Source organism: Anabrus simplex, chromosome X (genome assembly GCF_040414725.1).
Source record: "Anabrus simplex isolate iqAnaSimp1 chromosome X, ASM4041472v1, whole genome shotgun sequence".
NCBI lineage: Eukaryota > Metazoa > Arthropoda > Insecta > Orthoptera > Tettigoniidae > Anabrus > Anabrus simplex.
This window is the reverse complement of record NC_090279.1, coordinates 152727851-152751777: the sequence shown is the minus strand read 5'-3', so window position 1 is coordinate 152751777 and position 23927 is coordinate 152727851. Positions and strand designations below refer to the sequence as shown.

At 38.4% G+C, this 23927-nt stretch overlaps 1 protein-coding gene across 1 annotated transcript in view; it reads right to left on the bottom strand.

The window, feature by feature from the left end:
• Positions 1-23927, bottom strand: part of coro (protein coronin) — a 76736-nt gene that overhangs the window by 45092 nt on the left and 7717 nt on the right. Inside the window, exon 3 of the mRNA XM_067158635.2 lies at positions 2363-2517. Within this exon, the coding sequence (XP_067014736.1) occupies positions 2363-2517 (155 nt within the window). The remainder of the gene's footprint in view (positions 1-2362; positions 2518-23927) is intronic.

Here is a 23927-nt window from a genome sequence, read left to right as displayed (position 1 = left end):
CTGCAAAGTAGCTTGCAAGTTGTCAGGCTGCGTTTCCTTCATGTCTCCTCTTCCTACAGTGTTTTGCTATTCCACATGGTGTTATTTAACACATTCGCGGCCGCTCAGCTATTGGTAACCGTTCCCGCCCTACCGTAATACCCTTTTTGCTTAATGGAGTTAATTTCTGTGTTCTTGTGCATCTTAAATTACCATGTGAAGTATTTCAATAATATTTTTGTGCACAGAAGCCATGCCGTATACGGTGTGTCAGCGGCACTACCGATGAGCTTTTCACCTCCGGTGCCATTCGACACAGCTCTTTTCATGCACATTCCGAATGGAGGTGAGCTGCATGTAACTTTTTTTTTTTTACAAGTGGCTTTACGGCGCACCGACACAGATAGGTCTCTTAGGGAGACGATGGGATAGGAAAGAGCTAGGAGTGGGAAGAGAGCTGCCGTGGCCTTAAGGTACAGCCCCCGCGTTTGCCTGGTGTGAAAATGGGAAAATGCAACTTTTTAACCACATACAAGCCCTCCTGCCAATCTTGAATTTCTGATAGTACCAGACATTACGTTTGCACTACATGACATTACCTTGCAACAAAAGCAAGCAACAGAAGTAAAAATTCTGTGCAGGCAACTCTTTATTAAATCGGAGGTAACAATAGAAACTGACCACATACGCCAATTTGCATTCAGCAAAGAATGTTAAGCTCATGGTCTAAGACTGTAGAAAAACACTGATATCTATGAACATTTTTCAAACTATTTTCTATATTCCAATGCCCCAAACTACCCTTCTTTTTTCACGTTCGTAGGAGAAATGAGGGGGAAAAGATCATTTCAATTTCAGAAAACCCGTAATAAGCAGTACCATTTCAATATTGCAATAGTAGGCCTATATGACAGAAACCATAGAAAATACGGAATCTGTAGAATTAGCATCTCTGTACAACATGTGATAAATATCTTAAACTTTTTGAAGCATTACTTCACTTCACATGATTTGTGTACTCCTGTGCTATACTGTATGTTAAGTTATGAACTACATCTGCCAAGCCAACAAAGCGGATATACATAGTTGCAAAAAGTGACTACTCAAGATGGATAATGAATTAAGTAAAACACTGAATGTTGTTAGCCATTACTATCATATCAGACGCACATGCATGCCATCCATGACCCTATACAACTTTATTTCCTCTGACTCAACCCCACAAAGATGTAAAAACTATCTAAAATAAAGTGAACACACGGAATTGTTTCATATGGGTGATAAACATTACACCTACAAAAGAAAGTTATGCATTCCTAGTACCAGTAAGCATAATTCATACACAGTGTTACTAACAAAAAGTCCTTATACAGTTGTTTAACACTTGTATAGTCATACAATGAATAAACCCCGTACAAGCGCTGCATATTTGTCTTACTGGAACTAATAAATGTGGTATGTGCATTGTATTACTATATTGCACGTATAAACACATTCTAAGCCGTACGAAATCTCTTCCTGCAGTTCACTGATCTATTTCTTCAAGTTCACTGCCTTTACAATCGCTTTTGCTGGTTATCTAGGAGCAAAACCTTTCGAGAAGCCGCGTGGTGGCATGAATAGAATAGAATGATACAATAAACAAGAACAGAACAGTAATACACATATTTCAGCAGTATATTATTCCCACTAGTAATAATTATGTCAATGATCATAATTACTAACCTCATTCTGCACCCATGCTCGTAGTGCTGTGAGAATTTGAAGTACAGAAGACATACAGCTACCTCCTGGATCTTTCATTATTTCTAATTGTGTTAATGACAATTCGAGCATACTGCTTCGTAAATTGCGTAAATCGATGTTTCATTTTAAAATTTCGTCATCTAGGAGAAATGGGTCATGCCTTCTCTTAAAGTGTTTTACTTTTACAAACATTTCCAGCCTCCATAACCTCAATGAAGATCATAGTTATTTTCCATTCTTTCAGTGTGCGCGTAATTAGATTAGGCGGATATTTGAGCACGATTATATTACTGTAGACAGTAAATACCACTAAAATAAACTGAGCACTCGTTCCTTTATCGTCACTCGCTGCTACGCAACGCTTATACAAGTGTCCTGGTCTATATAATCAATTCAGCGAATAACTATGACAGATGTATACACAGGAGGCTTATACACAGTTTATTAGTAACAAACTGCACATAAACAGTGTATAAACCTGGTATAAAAGTTATACACTGTTTATTAGTAAGACTGACTGAAGAAAAGAACATTAAGTAGCACGCCATTTTTGCTTACTGCTTTCAATATTGTGATCCTTTTTTTTGAAACTAGGTAATCTACAGAGGATATCTGAGTTTCCAGTTATTTCTATTACCTGCTTATTCCATGGTCTGGAATCTGCCATACTTTAACTACACAGTCTTCTGAGCCGCTGGCTATCACATTGTCATTGTGCGGACACCAGGCGATGTCCAGCACCGGTCCCTTGTGTCCACCAACAAGTGGGTGATCAGCTGCAATACGGCCAACCTGTAAAGATGAAACAGAGCTATTAAAAATCAAAAACTCACCATCGTCATGACATGCATGTATGATATGCAAGGCAATTTTACAAATTCCAGTTTCTTATATAGGTAAAAAAAATGACAAATTTTTCAAATTTATAGTGTTATGTCATTAATTTTTAACATTTAAATATTTATAGAACTGCCATTACAGAAGTGACCGTTAAGTCTTAATATGTAGCCTGTAATGTGTATATAACTAACAAGTTTAGTTTCATGAATATTTTGTGATTTCTATTCTCTTGTGGATAATGAACTCTATAGCAATGGCAGTAGTAGCATTAGTGAGAGTAATCAAGAAATAAAAATGAGGCCACCCCATGTTTTAGGCAATAGAATAACCTAGTCATATTTTTTTTTTTTTTTTTTGCTAGTTGCTTTACGTCGCACCGACACAGATAGATCTTATGGCGTCGATGGGACAGGGAAGGGCTAGGAGTGGGAAGGAAGTGGCCGTGGCCTTAATTAAGGTACAGCCCCAGCATTTGCCTGGTGTGAAAATGGGAAACCACGGAAAACCATTTTCAGGGCTGCCGACAGTGGGGTTCGAACCTACTATCTCCCGAATACTGGATACTGGCTGCACTTAAGCGACTGCAGCTATCGAGCTCGGTAGTCATCAATTTCAGTAACAGTGTATTCAAAGAGAAACTTCATATTAGGAAAACAACAGCTAAATATCTTATACGTTCAACTAAATATTGCACTTCAGACCACTCCAGTCTAACAAAAAATTGTCACACTTACGAAAACTTTTGACAGTGTATATCATTTTGCCCATCATGTAAGGGAAAACCTGTTACATTTATATAACAGAAAAAAATTGCCATGAACAGATTTCTATGTAAATATATGTCTATTTAGGAAACTAAAATTACCTCAAGAAATGAACTTCCATCATTAACCCTATTGTCAACCTTTAAATAAGTTAACAGTGTTATTTTTTTTTTGTAATTCCTCCTTTACAATACTTATAAACCTCTACTCCTTTTGTTTATAAAAGGGATATGTTTCATCTCCAAATAGGAGACATATTCAGCCTAAAGACAAAAATGGTAATAATTACTAGTTTTCCTAATGAACTGTTATAAACAATTAACATAACCATAAATTCTTAGAGTTAGACATAACTCAGTCAAATGCATCAATAAAAACATGATATGGATAAGCCTGCTTGTGTTTAAAATGTTATGCAGGTTCTTGCAAGTATATAATTTAAAAAAACCTTGTTGTAAGTCACATACTTGGCTAATGAAAGATCTGATGTTCTATTACTGAAGTTGAACTGGGCTTATATACAATATACATGTTGAAATTCCAGATCAATCACAATATACCATGTATTGTGGGAAAAGCAGAAATAATGAATATCCAAGTTACAGATAGTTTGAAGGGAACATTCACGGCATATAGCAGATTGAGTGGCTGCACGTACAATGTATCTGTTGAAAACATACTTGAATCTGATCAAAGACTCGAAATCCTACGTTTGCTGAAGTTAAAGTCTGTTAAGTTAGGTGAGTTCACCTTGAAGGATCTGGTTGTAACGTTCGCCTAGAGGAAAGTAGATGAAAACTTCAATGTTTTGGAAGCTGAGACTTCACTTATAGCATCTTACAGCCTTTGAATGACATCACATGTGATTTTACCTACATAACATTTTTAACACAAGCTATATCATTTGTTGATCTGCCTCTTACTCGGAGGCCCCGGGTTCGATTCCCGGCCAGGTCAGGGGTTTTTACCTGGACCTGAGGGCTGGTTCAAGGTCCACTCAGCCTATGTGATTAGAATTGAGGAGCTATCTGATAGTGAGATAGCGGCCCCAGTCTAGAAAGCCAAGAATAACGGCCGAGAGGTTTTGTCGTGATGACCACACGCCACCTCGTAATCTGCAGGCCTTCTGGCTGAGCAGTGGTCACTTGCTAGGCCAAGGCCCTTCAAGGGCTGTAGTGCCATGGGGTTTGGTATGGATTATCTTTAAGAAATATGACATGTGGTGTTAAAAAAATGCTTATTTTCCATATTGTTCATTATTTTGGAGTTCAGCATATATGTTCCATGTTCTTAGTCATTAAAATCAATACAGTCCATATTTTGGCCAAAAAATATTAAATTAACAGTCCTTACAATAATGACAAAACAAATTAACAAATTATATTGAATCATTTAATATTTTAACTATGGTTCATAGAGTGGATTACTGTAGTTACGTCCTAGTTCGTGAACCATGGGCAACGGCCGAGTGGCCTAGTAAGTGGTCGTGAGAGCCGGGATACCAGTTGCTACGGGATGGGAGAGGGCATCTCGGACATATTCTGAGTCATGGCCCTCCTTGCACTCATGTGGCTAGGACCATACAATCCACCGTTGGTCCCTAACCTATTAAGAGGAGAGATCCTCACCTGGACTATGTGTAAGTAGGGTAGCATCCTGCTTCACGAATTTACTGAGCTCAGAACATTTTAAGCAAGCCTTAGACCTATGGGAGTAACAGAATCCCACTCCCATCTGACGGGCGAGGGACTCCTTGGAAACAACATGGCGAACGAAATGGAATTCAACTGGGAGCTATCAATATTAATGGGGCCTATGGAAGAAATAAAGTAGAACTGGATGAGTCAGTAAATGGATGCATCTGGATGTGCTAGGAGTAAGTGATATTAGGGTAAGGGGAGAAAACAAAGAAGAGATAGGAGATTATGAAGTGTACTTGACAGGTGATAAAAAGGGAAGGGTATGGGGTAAGACTATTCATCAGGAATACTATTGAACGCAACAGTTTCTGTTAGACATGTAAATGAGTGAATGTTGTGGGTAGATTTAGCAGTTGGAGTAATTAGGACGAGAAATGTCTCAGTGTCTTCACCATGGGAGGGTGCAGATGAGGATGAAGTTGACAAGTTTTATGAAGCATTGAGTGACATCATAGTCATGGGCAACAGCAAAGACAGGATAGTGCTAATGGGCAATTTCAATGCGGGAGTTGGAAATAGAACTGAAGGATATGAACGGAAGACTCAAATGTGGGAAAGACATGGAAGCTATAAGGAATGGAAAGTGTTCGCTGGACTTCTGTGCTAGTATGGGTTTAGCAGTTACGAATACATTTTTCAAGCATAAGGCTATTCACTGCTACACATAGGAGGGTAGGGGTACCACATCCATAATAGACTATATCTTAACCGATTTCAAATTCAGGAAATCTGTTAGGAATGTACAGGTTTTCTGAGTATTTCTCAATGATACAGACCACTCTCTGATCTGTAGTGAACTAAGTATCTTCAGGCCTAGGATAGAGAAAAGTGAAATCTGTCTGCAAACGAATAAGGGTACGAAATCTCCAGGACAATGGTACATAAATGGGTATAATTAGTGAGAAGTTCTGAACAGTGGACAGTAAGCAAGTTCAGGATATAGAGAATGGGTGGCATACAGGGATGCTGTAGTAGAAACAGCAAGGGAATGCCTAGGAACAACTGTGTGTAAAGATGGGAAAAGGCTAACGTCTTGGTGGAATGATGAAGTGAGAGCAGCTCGCAAACGTAAAAAAAGAAGGCTTATCAGAAATGGCTCCAAACAAGGGCTGATGCAGACAGGGAATTATACACAGAAGAAAGAAACGGAACAAAACAAACAGTTGATCCAAGAATAAGTTGTGGGAAGATTTTGGTACTAACCTGGAAAGGCTAGGTCAAGCAGCAGGGAAACCTTTCTGGACAGTAATAAAGAATCTTAGAAAGGGAGGGAAAAAGAAAATGAACAGTGTTTTGGGCAATTCAGGTGAACTCATAATAGATTCCCGGGAATCATTGGACAGGTGGAGGGAATATTTCGAAAATTTTCTCAACGTAAAAGGAAATCTTCCTGGTGTCGAGAACAGCCAAGCTCATGGGGAGAAGGAAAATTATGTTGGTGACATGACACTTGAAGTGGAAAAGGTAGTAAATAAACTCAATTGTCATAAAGCAGCAGGAATAGATGAAATTAGGCCTGAAATACTGAAGTGTAGCAGGAAGGCAGGGATGAAATGGCTTCATAGAGTAATAAAATTAGCATGGAGTAAGGTACCTTCAGATTGAAAAAAAAGCAGCGATTGCACCTATCTATAATCAAGGGAACAGTATACCAGGCAAAGTATTCACTGGCATCTTGGAAGGGAGGAAACGATCAGTGGTTGAGAGGAAATTGGATGAAAACCAGTGTGGTTTCAGACCACAGAGGGGCTGTCAAGATCAGATTTACAGCACGTGCCAGGTAACTGAAAAATGCAACGAGAGGAATAGACAGTTATGTTTATGTTTCGTAGATCTAGAGGAAGCATATGACAGGGTACCGAGGGAAAATATGTTCATCATACTAGGGTCTATGGGATTAAGGCTAGATTATTAAAATCAATCAAAAGGCATTTATGTTGACAATTGGGCTGCAGTGAGAATTGATGGTAGAATGAGTTCGTGGTTCAGGGTGCTGACAAGGGTTAGACACCTTTATTGTTTGTAGTTTACATGGATCATCTGCTGATGATGCTTGTTGTTTTAAGGGGCTTAACATCGAAGGTCATCGTCCCCAATCATCTGCTGAAAGGTATAAAGTGGCAGGGAGGGATTCAGTTAAATGGGAATGTGGTAAGCAGTCTGGCCTATGCTGACGACTTGGTATTAATGGCAGATTGTGCTGAATGCCTACAATCTAATGTCTTGGAACTTGAAAACAGGTGTAATGAGTATGGTATGAAAAGTAGCCTTTCGGAGACTAAACTGATGTCATTAGGTAAGAATCCAAGAGAATTGAACGTCAGATTGGTGATACAAAGCTGGAACAGGTAGATAATTTCAAGTGTTTAGGACGTGTGTTCTCCCAGGATAGTAATATAGCGAGATTGAATCAAGGTGCAGTAAAGCTAATGCAATGAGCTAGCAGTTGTGATCAACAGTATTCTGTCAGAAGGAAATCAGTTCCTGTACTAAACCATCTTTACATTGGTCTGTTTTCAGACCAACTTAGCTTTACGGAATCAAAAGCTGGCTGGACTCAGGATACCTTATTCATAATTTAAAAGTAACAGACATGAAAGTAGCGAGAATGACTGCTATTACAAACAGGTGGAGACAATGACAGGAGGGTACTCAGAATGAGGAGATAAATGCCAAGGTAGGAATGAACTCTATGGATGAAGCTGTACGCATAAACCAGCTTCGGTGGTGGGATCATGTGAGGCTGGCGCTTTCTTTAAAGTTCATATAAAAATGAGAAGTGCAACTACCTTGTCCAGTTTCATTGAACTTTAATACAAAATGGAAATTATTGACTTCTGTAACTTTAAATCCATGTATAATTCCATATTTTAATAAAAGCAACTAAATATGTATGTACATATTTGATTAATTATTAGATACACAAATCCGTTTCCTGGTCATGGCATACAGAAGAAAGTGTCAGGTCTGTTAACTTTTATGAAACAGGTCCCTGACTGTGTACAAAAGTACTGCTTTTATTGTTGAACTACACAAGCAGACAAAGTAACATCATACTGATCTGAAACAAAAATACAAAACGCTGCATCATATGACCTTTAGAAGAAATTTTAAACTGACATGAACTTGTCATTTTAGCCTCAACATAGTTTTTTTTTTGCTATTTGCTTTACGTCGCATCGACACGGAAAGGTCTTATGGCGAAGATGGGATAGGAAAGGCCTAGGAATGGGAATAGAGTGGCCGTGGTCTTAATTAAGGTGCAGCCCCAGCATTTGCCTGGTGTGAAAATGGGAAACCATCTTCCGGGCTGCTGACAGTGGGGTTCGAACCCACTATCTCCCGAATACTGGATACTGGCCCCACTTAAGCGACTGCAGCTATCAAGCTCGGTAACATAGTTTTAGCTTAATATTTTGCTCTATGGTACCTTTTTGTTTTTAATTTTAAATGTTATTCAAGTTTTAGCTGATGTCCAATATTGTAGGATGAAACATGTACTAATCAATGTAAATAAACTGAAGAAATTTGTATATGTGGGAACTTAGTGACTCTCTTACAAGCCTATTAATTGACAATATGGAGATAACATGATTATTTTATGTAAATTATAGTTTTACGTGGCAAGTACCCAGATGAACACAGTGAGCGAAAGCATTAACAACAAAGATATCAACGTTGACAGTGTGTTCAAACAGGAATGGTGGAAGGTGGTGATTACTGTTTTAAGAGGAAGTACAACTGGGCAATCATCCTCTATTAACACTAATCAGAGGAAAAATGGATTTGGACCAACAATTTGAAGAATGAAAAAGGTGAAAGGACAGAGGCATTACCACAACACCCTACCTAGAGATAATCTAGAAAAGGGAATAATGATGATGATTATTTTACTTTAACCTAGATAGCGAGTTATTCAGTTCCAAGATCCCTCTTGTAAATAAACAGTGCACACTACTCAAGATGACCCAGTGATGGGTACAACACAGGCAGTTAACTACAAACAGGTCTACGAGTACGTGTGAACCATTTGGCGACAGATGTTGCCTTCCCAAGTGGATTACAAAATCCAGTTCAAACCCGCCCAAAAGATTATCAGCTTAAGTTAATTTCTGTCTCTGTCAAAAGAGTTATTCACACTTAAAAATAACTGTTGGCATTTTGTGGTGAGTGAGAGGAGAAGGCTCGATTCATTCAACTTAGTGTGCAAGATATTTTTGGGGACAAGGCTAAAAATAAATATATGAAGAGCCTGCTTTGCTTGCTTATGGTGGAACTGAGTTGCAAATGACTTGTGGAATTGCATGATAATCAAATACAGGCCATATAACTGTCAAACAAGTGTTTCACCACTATGGTACTCTTAGCAAAGATCTTCCCTACTGCCCTAATTCTACAAATAAACCTCTTAACAAAGCAGTCAACACAACAACCAAGAATTATATTCACTGGGGAATGACTTGCATTCTAATGCAGCACATTAGGAGTGAAGAACAAAGAAAGGATAGAAACCATGTTACTTTCTGAAGTCAGCCTCCTAAAGCATTCTTCTTATAATGAGAGTTTTATGAAAGAGAAAATTACAGGATGTCAATTAGTATTAATTAAGCCTGCTACCTTTGCCAGTAGCTACTTGCCACCATACATCGGAAAATATCATCGGCCCATCCTTTCAAAGGGGCATGACTGAAATTTACCCAGGTTTCATCCAAAGCAGACCTTTATCTCCTTCAAAAATGGAGTGTGGAGTGATAATGTCCCCTCCCATCTCTAACAATAATTTCCTACAATTTATGGTTTGATGGTAAAAAATAGACATTTTGTACAACTTAAAGATGATTTACTGTCCTTAAATAAGTTGTTCAGCTCACTGGTTGAATAGTCAGCATAGTGTCCATTCTAGAAGGCCCTGAGTTTATTCCCAGCCTGGGTGGGAATTTTTATAGTGAATGGTTAACTTTCTTATTTTGTGTTATTCTTGAACACACATCTTCATCTACACACAACACACCACACTACCAACCACCACAGAAACACAATATACTGCAAAAAGACCTTGAAAATGTTGTAAGACAGACAGCAGGTTAAAAGTCAGGTTGTGAGTCTCACTAACAGAAGTCCTCTCAGTTTTAATTACTGCGTTGATAGGGTGAAAGTTCCTTATAGGAATCATTGTAATTACCTAGGTGTTAATATTATAAGGAGAGATCTTCATTGAGGTAATCACATAAATGGGATTGTAAATAAAGGGTATAATTCTCTCCATATGGGATGAGATTTAGGGGTTGTAGTAAGGATGTAAAGAAGACTGCATGTAAGTCTCTGGTAAGACCTTAACTAATGTTCCCAGTGTATGGGACCCTCACCAGGATTACTTGATTCAAGAACTGAAAAATTCCAAAGAAAAGCAGCTCAATTTTTTCTGGATGATTTCCGACAAAAGAGTAGCGTTACAAAAATGTTATAAGTTTGGGCTGGGAAGACCTGGAAGACGAGCTGTTCGACTAAGTGGTGTGTTACAAGTTAAGGACTTCATCCTTGTTCCGTAATGACTCCGAAATTTAAATTATAACTGTTGGGGAGATCCACCAAATCAATAAAGCCTTACACTCGTGATCAATTACTGTATATTTACAAAAAACACAGAACAGTAAAACTTCCTTGTAGCAACGTCTTACGTCTCGACTCCGGGAGCAAGTCAATCGAGAGCTGGACTCCGTAGTCAGAGAACAAGGTGATACAAGCAGACCACGTAACACTAAAATTCAGACGGTTCAACTTCAATAATGCACATGTATATCAGCCCATGTCGGAACACAACAACCAAGCCAACAGTACACAGATACCATTTGAACCACGCCAGAGGACAAAAACATTGAAACCGAAAGACCTCCAGCTCAAGACTCTTTTAACAATCAACATTTCACAGTTGTTTTAACTTTCATCATGCTTTAAAAAAAAAAAGAATGTTTTAACTAACATTTCACTTGTGTGTTTCCTTTGTTTTTAATTCATTATACATGTCTTACTGAAGATGACCCAATGCCAGGTCGAAGGATGTCTATGTGCGAAGTTTCATCTTGATTGGATGTAAAATATATATTATTGACTAGGAAGATAAAAATAATTTTGTACAATTTTGTAAGAAGTTCATCCGTCAATATGGATTTAACATGAGATTCATAGTATGTAATGTCTAATTTACATTTAAAAATTTATTTTTGTTCCCTGCCGTTATCTTAACACTCTTTTACGCGCTTCCATATATATATATATATATATATATATATATATATACAAAAACACATCTTCCTTATGGACTTATTGCCTTTGAGCATTCTATCTGCAGGCTTCTGTGAACTGATTAAGTATCTCCACAATCCTCTATTTGCAACTAGCTCTATGACTCGTTTAGTTCCACATTTCCATTTACTGATAATGCATTTCATTCTAAAGTGTAACTTCATGAAGATAAAGTTGGAAGATACAGTAAAGAACTAACTGGGTAAATATCCATTCATAGGAAGAGGAATTTGAGATTGTAATAGTTTCCAATTTTTTTGAAATCACTTACGAGAAGACTAGGTAAACAACTAATAGGGAATCTGCTACTTGGGTGACAAGTCCTATAAGCTATAGTATGTGCTTTACTACTACTATATAATGATGTTTGGAAGTAATCAAAACATCACTTTCTATAAGTAGCACACATATAAAGCATTTTCCTAGCAGACATAATATTGTGATTAAACATTTCAATTAAATATATTTACAAAAGAACATATGAAAAGAGGCATACACATGAATACAACACTAATAATCAAAACAAAAAATATTCAGTATGATGAAAACTCAAACCTGCATACCTCATATTACGAATCAAGCGTGTTAGCCATTATGCTACGAGAACGCTTGGAATAATTGAGATAATACACTAACTTATACCTGGTGTCTGAAAACTGAAAAATTAAAATTAGAAAATTAAAGCCTATTTGAGATGATTTCTAAATAGATTTTGATTTTATATCCTTGTAGAGTTTCTTTGCAAAAGCTTGACGTATAAAATCTATCCCCGATGCTGTCGATGCGAGAGCCTGGTGCGACCGTTGCAACTCAAGAGAAGCATTAATGTTCAAAATCCTGCAATACAATAATCTAATCACTGTTATGGTATTGTGCTTTTATCAATATACTAAGCTAATTTAAGCTGTATGTCACCAGAAATACAGCTAATAATGTTCAGCTCTCAAAACTTGCCCGGCAGGTAACGTCTTATTGGGGCCTCGAAGCGGCCGATAAATTACGTGCTGGGTAACTATGATTTATGCTGCTAACAGTACACTCTGAGAATGGTCCAACATAAATTTCCTTTTACGCTGAGGGCAAGTTACGCGCTACTTTACCCGTAGGTGGTAGAACCAGCCCTTAGAGTATTGAAACAGTTGAAGATGGCTCTTAGGAGCTGAAATATGGTGTGTGTTTTTTTTTTTCCCCCCAAGGCTGTATCGATTTGGTGGATCCCCCAAACCATTTATAATTTAAATAAGTGGCACGTTCCGAGCTGTCAGTGGAGGGATGGCGTGGAATGATATTAGTAGACAAGTGAGTGAGTGGTGCTTTTTAAAAGTAGGAAAGATCACAATTATGAAGATAAAGTTAGAATTCAAGAGGACAAACTGGGGCAAATATTCATTCATAGGAAGAAGAGTTAGGGATTGGAATAATTTACAAAGCGAGATGTTCAGTAAATTTCCAAATTCTTTGTAATTATTTGAGAAAAGACTAGGTAAACAACAGATAGGGAATCTTCCACCTGGGCGACTGCCCTAAATGCAGATCAGTAGTGATTGTTTGATAGTAGATACATCTCTAAACATAAGGCTGGCATAGGGAAGGGCATCCAACTGTTAAACTGGACCAAATCCACACAAAATGCTGATCCCAAGAAATTGGGAAAAGACAAGGAAGAAGAATAAGTATTTACACAAAATACAAATTTCACTTAATATTTTGAGGAACTGGTCGGTTTGTTCCTTACTGATGTTTTACCATGCACCTTGAGATTACAAACTATTTACATATAAAGTGAAAATAATGGAAAGCGCAGGAGCTTAAGGGGAGCTATCTTGTCAGTATTAGAACCATTCAATTTACCTCCCTGTACATCTAAGACATTTGGAAATTAAAATTTTTTGAGCTGCTTTCATAGTGTATGCCGTTCGTTTGCTGAATTAAAATTCAGTCACGCAGAGGAAGAAAGGAACATGCATAAGAACACCCAATAGGATTAAGACTGAGAAGAAACAGATGTAGAACAGCTGGGAATTACGGGGGGGGGGGAGTCTATCCATTTGAAAGTGGAGGTGTATTAAGATGCAGAATTTGCCCTTTTGTGATTTCAAGTTTGCCTTCGTCTCCTTTTCTCTTGCTCCCTCCTCTCATTCCTTATATTAGGGTTTTTTCTCCTTTTGTATTTGTTCTATGATCCTAGTGTTTTACCACCCACATTCATCTTTATTTCTCATCTCTTTGCTTTTCTTGCACATATCAAGCTTTCTTCTTAACCCCTACTTATCACATCGAGACTGAAGGTATGTCAAGTAGGCCTATCAAAAAACCCTCCTGATGACGCTGGGAAGCAGAAACAAGCTTGTCGAAGCCTGAGAGGAAATGTACAAAAAACTGGGACTGAGTAGGAGAAAGCCCATCTATTTGAAGACATCAGTGTATGAAGATTTAGAGACTATTCTTGTCCTCTTTTCTTGCTGCTCCCTCTTCTGAAGCTGGTATAAGTGAGGCACTCTTGAAAGATTCAAATTCCATTTTCTCGGAATTGGTTGGCAGTTGCATCTTGCAATTTTAACTGGTGAAAGTTCTTGCCTTGGCCTGCACGTATATTGAAAATGGATCAAATTGGTGGGACTCTTCGACAAGGTTTCCTTGTTGGAGGAATGTCAGATGAAGATGACAGTAATGATGAATGGGATAATGGTAATAAGCATATTGATAGAGAATGGTTACTATTTAAGAAAGGGGGCAAAATAAGAACTCTCAACGTGAATAAAGAAATAATAATAAAAATAATAATTTAAATTCATTGTATTTACAAATCATTCAGCTCTATTAGTAAGTAAAAGTCAATGATATGAGTCCATATTCTTGTGTGTTTAATTTACAGTATTACTAATGATGTCTCAAGCTGCAATGTACAGTAAATTATCTGTAACAGTGTTCATCATCATCATCATCTTCATTTCCCGTTTCCAGCTTACCGGACCGGGTTGTGAATCAAGGACCTCCATCGCTGCCTGTCTCTCCACCACTCTTCTCCTTTTTTAAGTACATCTTTTGGTTTTCTTTCCCTCCTTTCTATGCACTCCTACACTGAATCTGTCCACCTCTTTCGGGGTCTTCCTCGTGGTCTCTTTCCTGTTAACTTCTCTGAAAAAGCTTTCTTGGCACTCTCTCTTCTCCCATTCTCCTCATATGCCCATACCACTTTAGCTTTGTTGTTTCTATCTTGTTTTGAAATTTCAAAATTCCTGTCCTTTTCCATATCTCTTCATTTCTAATTCTATCCTTTCTGGTCTTGCCCTCGATACCTCTCAGAAATTTCATCTCCGCTGCCTGTATTCTACTCTCCTCTCGTTTTGTTATAGTCCAAGATCCAGCTGCATAGGTTAGTATGGGTTCATAATAGGTTGAATATAATACTTTCTTACATTTCTTCCGGACATCTTGGTTCCACAAAATACCCCTTACATTCTGGTAGAAGCTGTTTGCTTGTTGTATTCTGTTTCCAATTTCCTTGGTAATCTTTCCATCTTATGTGATCACACTTCCCAAGTACTTAAAACCTTTAACCACTTCCAGAATTTTACATCTACAGCGGAGAAGATGGACTTCGGTACGGTGGAGATGGCGGAAGGGGCAAACCCGTAGGGTCTGTACTCCAGAGGAGCAGCTACAAAAGGCGTCCAACTCCATGTTAGGGGCGGCCTAATTTGAACCTGGCAGAAGGTAATAAAATGCCTTTGGGAGTGGCGAACCCATGGTACAAACAGCCTATAAAATGAGTGCGAGATAATCAAAGGCTAGGGCGTAACCCTAAAGTGACGTGCTGTTCCCGGTGCTCTGGGGGAACTGTGAGAAGTGGGCTACCAGACATCACAAGAATTGGTATCATCAATGTCCTGACTTTGAATGGCAAGGTAAAGAACTGATAGAATATGTGGAGAAGAAATACGTAGCAATAATGGGAATAAGTGAGACAAAATGGAAGGGGAAAGGTAAAAAAGAATTGAAGATAGGGGTAGATTATATTGGATTGGAGGAAAGATGGCAACAAATGGTGTTGGTGTTATATAGAGAGAAGACCTGGTGCAGTATGTGGACAAAATTGACCAGATCAGGGTAGGAGAGGTGGGGTGTACAATTTATCATCGCTAGATTTCATGCCAAAAGCCTGGATTCAATTACAAACTTCTCTGCAGTGTTCATATGGAGTGAGAGCATATGACTATTGCGATTCATCCATTACACGGGGACATTAAGCCTTGACAGACTCCTAGGTGCTATTTGACAGGAACAGGCTATCTGCTGGTATCAGGTTTGACCCTCACCTTTCCTACTATCATATCATGTCATTCATTTTATATCATTAACTTCTCTGTTGAGACTGACATCAAGAAGGGCATCCGATCATAAAAAGTCTATACTAAGTTTCATCTTGCTTCATATCCAACCTCACTGAGAAGTGGGACAATGGTTAGGCATACAATGTTATTGGCTTAAATTGTAATAAATTATGCAAAACTGAAAAATAAATGTTAAAACACTGAACCATTGATATGTCACACAAACTATACAGGATTTGAAAAAAACGTACAATGGGTGAGAACTCGTGCATCAACAACAGGCACGAGTGAAAGAATGTTAACAAATGGTCCTATAAGACTATCTAGACTTCTTATTGAGAGCTGATCAGCATGTATTGAATTCTAATATGACTAAGGTTAAAATCAATGACAGCTATCTATTTATCAGGATCTGAGTGACAGCTGCAAGTCCCCAGTAAGTGTTGAGTAGTGCAATGCAAGGTCACTTGAGCATTAGCAGACCCAAGGTCTTGTTTAAGCAACGGGTTTCAACTGACCGAGATACAAGCTACAGTACAGGACAAAAGTACATTGCCATGTACTTTCTGGCTGCCTCAAACCAGCAAACATCAAAAAGCGTGTGGCATAGCTCCACCTCCAATCCGACAGCAAGTAGTGGCTGAAAACGAGAAAATCAGACAAGAGGTGGGCAATAGTCATCTTCACCATGGCCAAGAAACAGTATGGCTCGGGTCACGGAGGAATTTCGTTAATAACACCAAGGCAGCTCCAGCCACACCAAGCATTCTAATGAATTACTGCTGGCAGCAACAGTCCACAATACTTCACAACTTTGGCCTGCCTGGAAGACCTTTAACAGGGTAAGAACTGGAATGCCAAGAACCAAGGCTACGCTCAAAAGACGGGGGTTATACACAGAACTCAGACTGTGGTGCAATTCAACATCTTCAGCTATCTATTTCGCTATCGAAACTCCCTATGGAAACTCAACTTGAAGACTTGATAAAGCTACTCTGGAGGCTTCATAATGGAACACTTGCAAAATTTGAGGATAAATAAAGAGGGTAACTATTTCAAACAGAGGAAATGAAACAGTGTGAAAAAATACTAAGTTGTAAAACCAAACCGCATGCGCAACAGACCCGAAGGGCCACGGCCTACCATGAGACCACTTCTCAGCCCGAAGGCCTGCAAATTATGAGGTGTCGTGTGGTCGGTATGATAAATACTTTTGGCCGTTATTCTTGGCTTCCTAGACCAGGGGCGCCATCAAACAGTCAGACAGGCTGAGTGGATCTTGAATCAGCCCAGAGATCCAAGTAAAAATTCCTAACCTGGCTGGGAATTGAACCTGGAGCCTCCGGGTAAGAGGCATGCACACTACCCTACACCACACCACGGGACCAGCAATACTAAAGTATATCGTGGAATAAATTTTGTAAATACTAGATGATCAACATAAACCTTTACCATTTTAACGACTTATAGCCGTTGAACTAATTATAGCAAACGTAAGCGATCTGTTTTGAATTACAGAGTATTTGGGGAAGATACCTAAGAGCTATTTCCCCCCCACATCTGTTTCCTTCACTCTGTATGCTGCATGTACACTGTACGCTCAAAGCCTGTCTTCTGGCTCAACTGGCATAATGATTTCTTTGGTGAGATCAGTAAATATCCTCCCTCGATCATCATTAACACAATCTTGACTCATTCCAGGTCCAAGTTTTCCACCCTCGCTGAAGAGTGAACCAGTTGTCTCCAGCATCCTTATCAATAAAATAGTTGCCATGGATGGAACACTGCGCACACTAAATTCATGCGAGCAATAATCTGCATTTTCTGTATCGATGTTATACACTATTAAAGGAATTAAAAAAACATAACGGTTCCACCTAATCAATACTGTTTATTTGCTTAAGGCATTATTAAAAACTTTAGTTAGAACATGTTTTGTCTACTTTGTAGACTTATCAGGAATGTGTCCTTGTTAATTATGTAATAAGCCTAAACATATGTAGCTGAAGAAGTCTACAAAGTGGACAAAGCATCTTCTAACTGAAGTTTTAACTTGCCTTAAGCAAATAAAATAGTATCGATTAGGTGGAACCATTGTGTTTTTCCTTAAACACCAAATTCTTTTGAAATTCCCCTTGCATTTCAATCAACGAATTCCTCTTCAAAAATATTTTCACAATAAAAACACAATGCTGAAGAAAGAGTACTGTATGTTCATGTTATGGCTGAAAACGTTGAGAGCTGCCAGATTCAGATCAACATGACAACATGGATCTGGAACGCCACACCATTTTATTTATCAACCATCTACTTGTTCCATGTTGCCGTCAATCACAATCATTTTTACACCTGGGAATTCTTTCTTCTAATGATTTAAGCATCTAACATCAAGGACATTTTTCCGGAAAGCATAATACGACTATGACATTCAAAAATAAAACAATATATCAAGTGAATATTTACGAATGAGTGTCCTCAAGTTCTATTGGTCAAACTTTATTCACATGCAACATTTCGATCTTAAGAAGAATAGTTTTTAATATGACAATCATTTTAGAGATTTTTCAGTTTTTTTTTTTACAATATTTATAATATCAACTAAGTTTATCATTAGTCATATGAATGTATCTAATAATTTTCATAGCTGAAGAAGGCCAAGAATTATGGACGAAATATGTACCAGATTCTGTAACTGCTTGTAAAGATTTAAAGGATTAATGATTCAAAATGTATTGAATATGGTGGAACCTCAATGGTTTCCTCTCAAGGAATATTTGTGCGAGACGTAACTGACGTTTTTGAGAAGACCGCCATTCTACCTGATCACTCTGAGCAGTGACCGTGCTGTGCACGTACTTGTCACTGTCTTACGAATTGGACCAGATAAGATTTCACCATGAAACTTGGGTGAATGATTAATTAATGCATCATAAATTAAATACTGTAGTAATAATTTTGCCAGCACAGCAACAGTAGCGTAATTATTAACTGCTGAAAAATAGCTGGATGGCTTGGAACAATTAAGATGAATGACCCCATGTATGCATAGTAGAAATATATAGTTCTACTTTAAAGTTTCCAAACTAGAACATCGTCATTGAATACACCTATCCTGGTCAACACGAAGGGCGATCTAAGACCAGAACTATATCACTGCATCAAGACGGGCTGAAAAATGAATGGGAGGTACCCAGATCTTTAAATCAAAAGAGCTTGTAGCCTTGAGGAGAATAGTTTTTTATCAGCGGATCCTCCCTTTACTCAGTCACACGCGTGAGACCTGGACACGGAATTGATTCGTCAAACAAAAACTAAGAACAGCTCAAAGAGGCATGGAAAGATTTCTCGCAAGACAAAGAGAGTGGATGACATATGCTCAGTAATAAGGTTACTGACATCATTCAAAGGGTGGCAACACTGATATTGCAGTGAGCTGGACATGTTGCTCATGGAAAGGACTGTCAATAGACAAACCTTAATCTTGAGTGAAGCCCCAGAGAATATCAGAGGCCAAGAGGAAGCCCACCAGACAGATGGGACAAGGACTTACGGAGAACTAATGAGTATATTGGCAGAGAATTACCCAAGACCGTACTGTCCGGGAAGAGCTATTACATAATTATCTTGCTCGCAGACTTTAAGAGGCCATATCATACAATGATGGAACTGGCTGATGATTATTTTAAAGTTTCATATAATGCTTTATATCGTAAACGATTTTGACAACGAACAGAATTCCACACTCAACAAACCTATTTTACTAACACGTACAGTATACGGATATATCACAATATCAGGGTTTTAGCACTTCTATATAGATTACAATGGGTGCTATACTGTATATTATACAGTATGAAATCCTGTGTGATCTATATATAAATGAGCATGCTATTAATATAATATTTTATTATTAACACAAAGTGCCAGATTCCTGTTCAAAATTACTCAGCCTATGTAACAGCAGCAATGTTACGATGTCTTAACTGAACATCTACCAAGTTTTATTGTGACTGATCTAGTCCAACCCAACAGTTCCCTTGTAAGTACGATTTTTTTCAAAAATAAACATACCACAATTGAACAGAATGTAATTTTAATGTTATTGGGTTTACGTCCCACTAACTACTTTTTAAGGTTTTTGGAGATGCCAAGGTGCCGGAATTTAGTCGCACAGGAGTTCTTTTACGTGCCAATAAATCTACCGACATGAGGCTGACGTATTTGAGCACCTATACCACTGGACTGAGCCAGGATCGAATCTGCCAAGTTGGGGTCAGAAAGCCAGCGCCTCAACCATCTGAGTCGCAGCCCGGCTTAAACAGAATGATGGAAGGACCTGCATGGGAAAGCTGTAGAACAAGAGACAATCAGCAATAGATGAGGCCTACTTAGCAGGCACCTCTTGAATGAAACACTGAAATAAAATGGGTTTACTTAGTGAGTTTTACAAGACAATATACAAGCTAATAGTATTGAATAGGTGGACCCTTCCTATTTCTTAAAGCTACTAGCAGTTCTGTAAATCCAACATGCTGCCAGGTCCTTGAAAGGTTTCACACAGAGATTATGGACAAGTTGAAACAGGGATAAGTGGAACAGCACTTGACAGACATGTAATATTGGAGCTTACAATTCTGATACAAAAGATGGACTTTATATGGAAGAAATATTTGGATGAAAAAATGATAAAAACTGTGTGATTCACCACCTACTTGCCCAAAATACACTAGAACAAAAAGTAACCTCAAGAAAGCTAAAATTAATAAAGTAAGTTAAACATATGAAAGAAATCATATAAGATGTCATAGTAAGTGACATGGAAGGGATCTAATGTGGGAGAATAGCATTTGTACTCTTATCAGGTTTGGCCTTCTGTAGTCACTGTTTGGGTCATCAGTTCAGAACCTGGTATAATCCCCTAGTGCAGGGATGGCGAACCTTTTCCAACTAGTGTGCCATTTTAAGTCTGGTTTATTATTCTCATCTGTTGACTGTGCCACTTGTTTTCCAAGGGATGTCTACAACCTACAACCCAGCGACTTCCTTTCTAAATTCCCGACGATGTTTCATAATACGTTATTTATTTATTCATTTACTGATTCATTTATTACAACCAAAGAAAATAGGAAAGCAAATTTTCATTTATTTATTTATTTATTATACATATATCTGGTAAATGCATTTGATTGCATGTTCCGTGCAGCTGTACCTCAATTATGGCTTTCTTAAGAACATAGGTGCCTGCACCCTCATTTTTACAATTACAATCAAAGAAAATAGGAAAGCAAATTTTCATGGTATCTCCCCCTGAAATGAAACCACTAGCCCCCTAGAAACCAGTCAGTGATTGATGTTCAGGATAAGGAGTTTAACTTTCAGAAGATACAGCTATGTCGGCTAGCTTCAAGTTTTATAGGTATTAATGCTGATAAAGTGATTATAGCAGAAGAACTTCCAGCTTTATGTAGAATCCAAACCACAGGGACATCAATTTTCATTTTTAAAATCCCACATGTAGCCTATTGCCCAGGATTAAAACTAAGACAAAAAAATTCCAGGTGGCCAGTCGCCATAGCAACAAGAAAAAGTATGTAAGTTAGGTCCCTAAAATTTTCTGACAGCTAAATTCCAGTGTGCATAGTTTTGTGATATTTTTTACTCTAGAAAATATAAACATTTAATTTGGTGGGGGTTTAAAAATTCTGACAGAAAAAATTAGTAAAAGAAAATAGCAACTAAACCTCAAGTCAACAGTGGTTCCTGAAGAAGAGAAAAATATATTGAAAGCCATGACCTAGCATGACCTCATACTGCATATCATAAGTTATGAATTTCATTATGGTCTGTATTGACAATACATAACTATCCAAGGGTAGGAAGGGTCCACCTATTCAATACTATTAGCTTGTATATTGTCTTGTAAAACTCACTAAGTAAACCCATTTTATTTCAGTGTTTCATTCAAGAGGTGCCTGCTAAGTAGGCCTCATCTGAATACCAGCCAATGCATTTGAAAGCATATTTGAAATTAAAAGTAATGTCCTTCTGGTTTGGATCCCACATAAAACTGGAGGTCTGTGGCCACGACCACATCACTGTTTACATCTAACTACAAGTCTGGCTGCAGTGTACTGTATAACTCCTCAAAATTGTTCATATATAAGCTACGATAGTCAACCATTAAATGACAACAAGGTCACTGAACAATGACTAACACTTCCACTACCCCTTGTCAAAGAAGTAGCCTACCTGCCATGATTCATAATGAGAGACAAGGCTTGTGAACTCCATAAATAGAAAGCAAGTTCAACAGAAGCCAATTACCTTTGTCAAGTGCACATGTAGTGAATTACAGATGCCTTATGCTGACTAAGATATGTACAGTCCTGTATGGAATCTTGCCGATATGGGAAACTTAGCTTATGTTGGTAAAGGAATATTACAATGCCTCTGCCCTGCTCAGTGGCAAACCCTGGTTCTGGTAATTCCCTTGTGTTGATTGCAGGGAGAGTCTCAAAATTTTAATATTAGACCAGGACAGTGGTCAAAATTGGTTTAAAGCTGTTTTAACCAGCAAAATATGGTGAAGAGTGGCCAGAATAAGGAAAAAAGATGGAAAATAACACTGTTCAGGAAGTAATACCTGCTTATATGCTGGCTTACATGCTAAATCAAAAACAACTTGGGATCAAAGTTATCCGTAGAACAGGAAGAGGCATTTCATGATTTTGTTCCATACAGTATCCCCATTGACAGTCTCTGTGGCTCAGGCATTAGCCTCTCACTGCTAGCTCCCGTGGTTCAAATCCTGGTCATTCCGTGTGAGATTTGTGCTTGGACAAAGCACAGGCAGGACAGGGTTTTCTTCGGGTACTCCAGTTTTCCCTGTCATCCTTCATTCCAGCAACACTCACCACTATCATTTCATTTCACCTGTCAGTCATTAATCATTGCCCCAGGAGTGTGACAGGCTTCGGCAGCTGGCACAATTCCTATCCTCGCCGCAAGATAAGGGCTTCATTCTTTCCATCCCTGATCCGGTCACTGACTGGAAAATAGGTTGTAGGTTTTCATTTCAGTATCCCCATCGGATGTTAGCTGTCACCAGGACGATCCAACTCCACACCATTCTTATAGTTTCTGTAGGATCGAGCGCATGGGAGTTCGCCGTGCACTTTAGGGGCGCACAGCTGTGAGTTTGCATTCGGGAGATAGCGAGTTTGAACCCCACTGTTGACAGCCCTGAAGATTTTTCCATGGTTCCCCATTTTCACGCCAGGCAAATGCCAGGGCTATACCTTAATTAAGGCCACGACTGCTTCCTTCTCACTCCTAGCTCTTTCCTATCCCATCGCCACCATAAGACCTACCTGTGTTGGTGCGACGAAAAGCAATTTGTAAAAAATAAATTTTAAAAAAGAGGGAGATTCTGTAGCCAAGATATTCCCCTCCTGCTTCCTTCAATCTTATCTCGTAAGATAAAGTAAAGAGGTCTGCACTTATTTTGAATGATATGGCCGAAGTACTCTAGGTCTTTTTTTTTTTTTTTTAAATATTGTGCATGACCTCTAGCTCTTGTTTTTATTTTTAAGTGTTAGAATAATTCAGGGGAAGGATTAAAGTTTTTTTGCTGGTATTCTCTGTTAGGTTCCAGGTCTCAGAAACATAAGACAGAGAAAGTTTGATACTTGTTGTTTAAAGGGGCCTAACATCTAGGTCATCGGCCCCACAAAGAATGCACAATACCAAAGTACACAGAGATGGAGATTGATTAAGTCACTGTTACAGATGATTCTACTTATTCTCTCAAATGCAGTTCTTACTTGTTCAATCCGGGATGTAATTTCAACACCATCAATATACAGCTGAGATACTTAAAGTACTGAATGTGCTCTAGTGTTGTGCCAGCTACTGTCAAGTTAGCAGGTTGAATGACATGTTTGTTTACAACCAATACTTTGGTCTTTTTCGTGTTTAAACGTAGATCTGCTGCAGCACTGTGTTCAACCACAGAGTTTAGTAATGATCGTAGATCTTCAACACTTGTTGCAAGCAAAACAGTATCATCTGAATATTGCAGATTATTTATAGTGATCCCATTAATGATGATGCTGTACTGTTTCCCTTCCAGTGCTTTAGAAAATACCCTTTCTGTGGAGATATTGAAGAGGACTGGAGATAGAACACATCCTTGCCTACTCCTTGCTTTATTTCAATAGCTGATGCAATCTGATTCCAATACAGGTTGGCATTAATTCTGA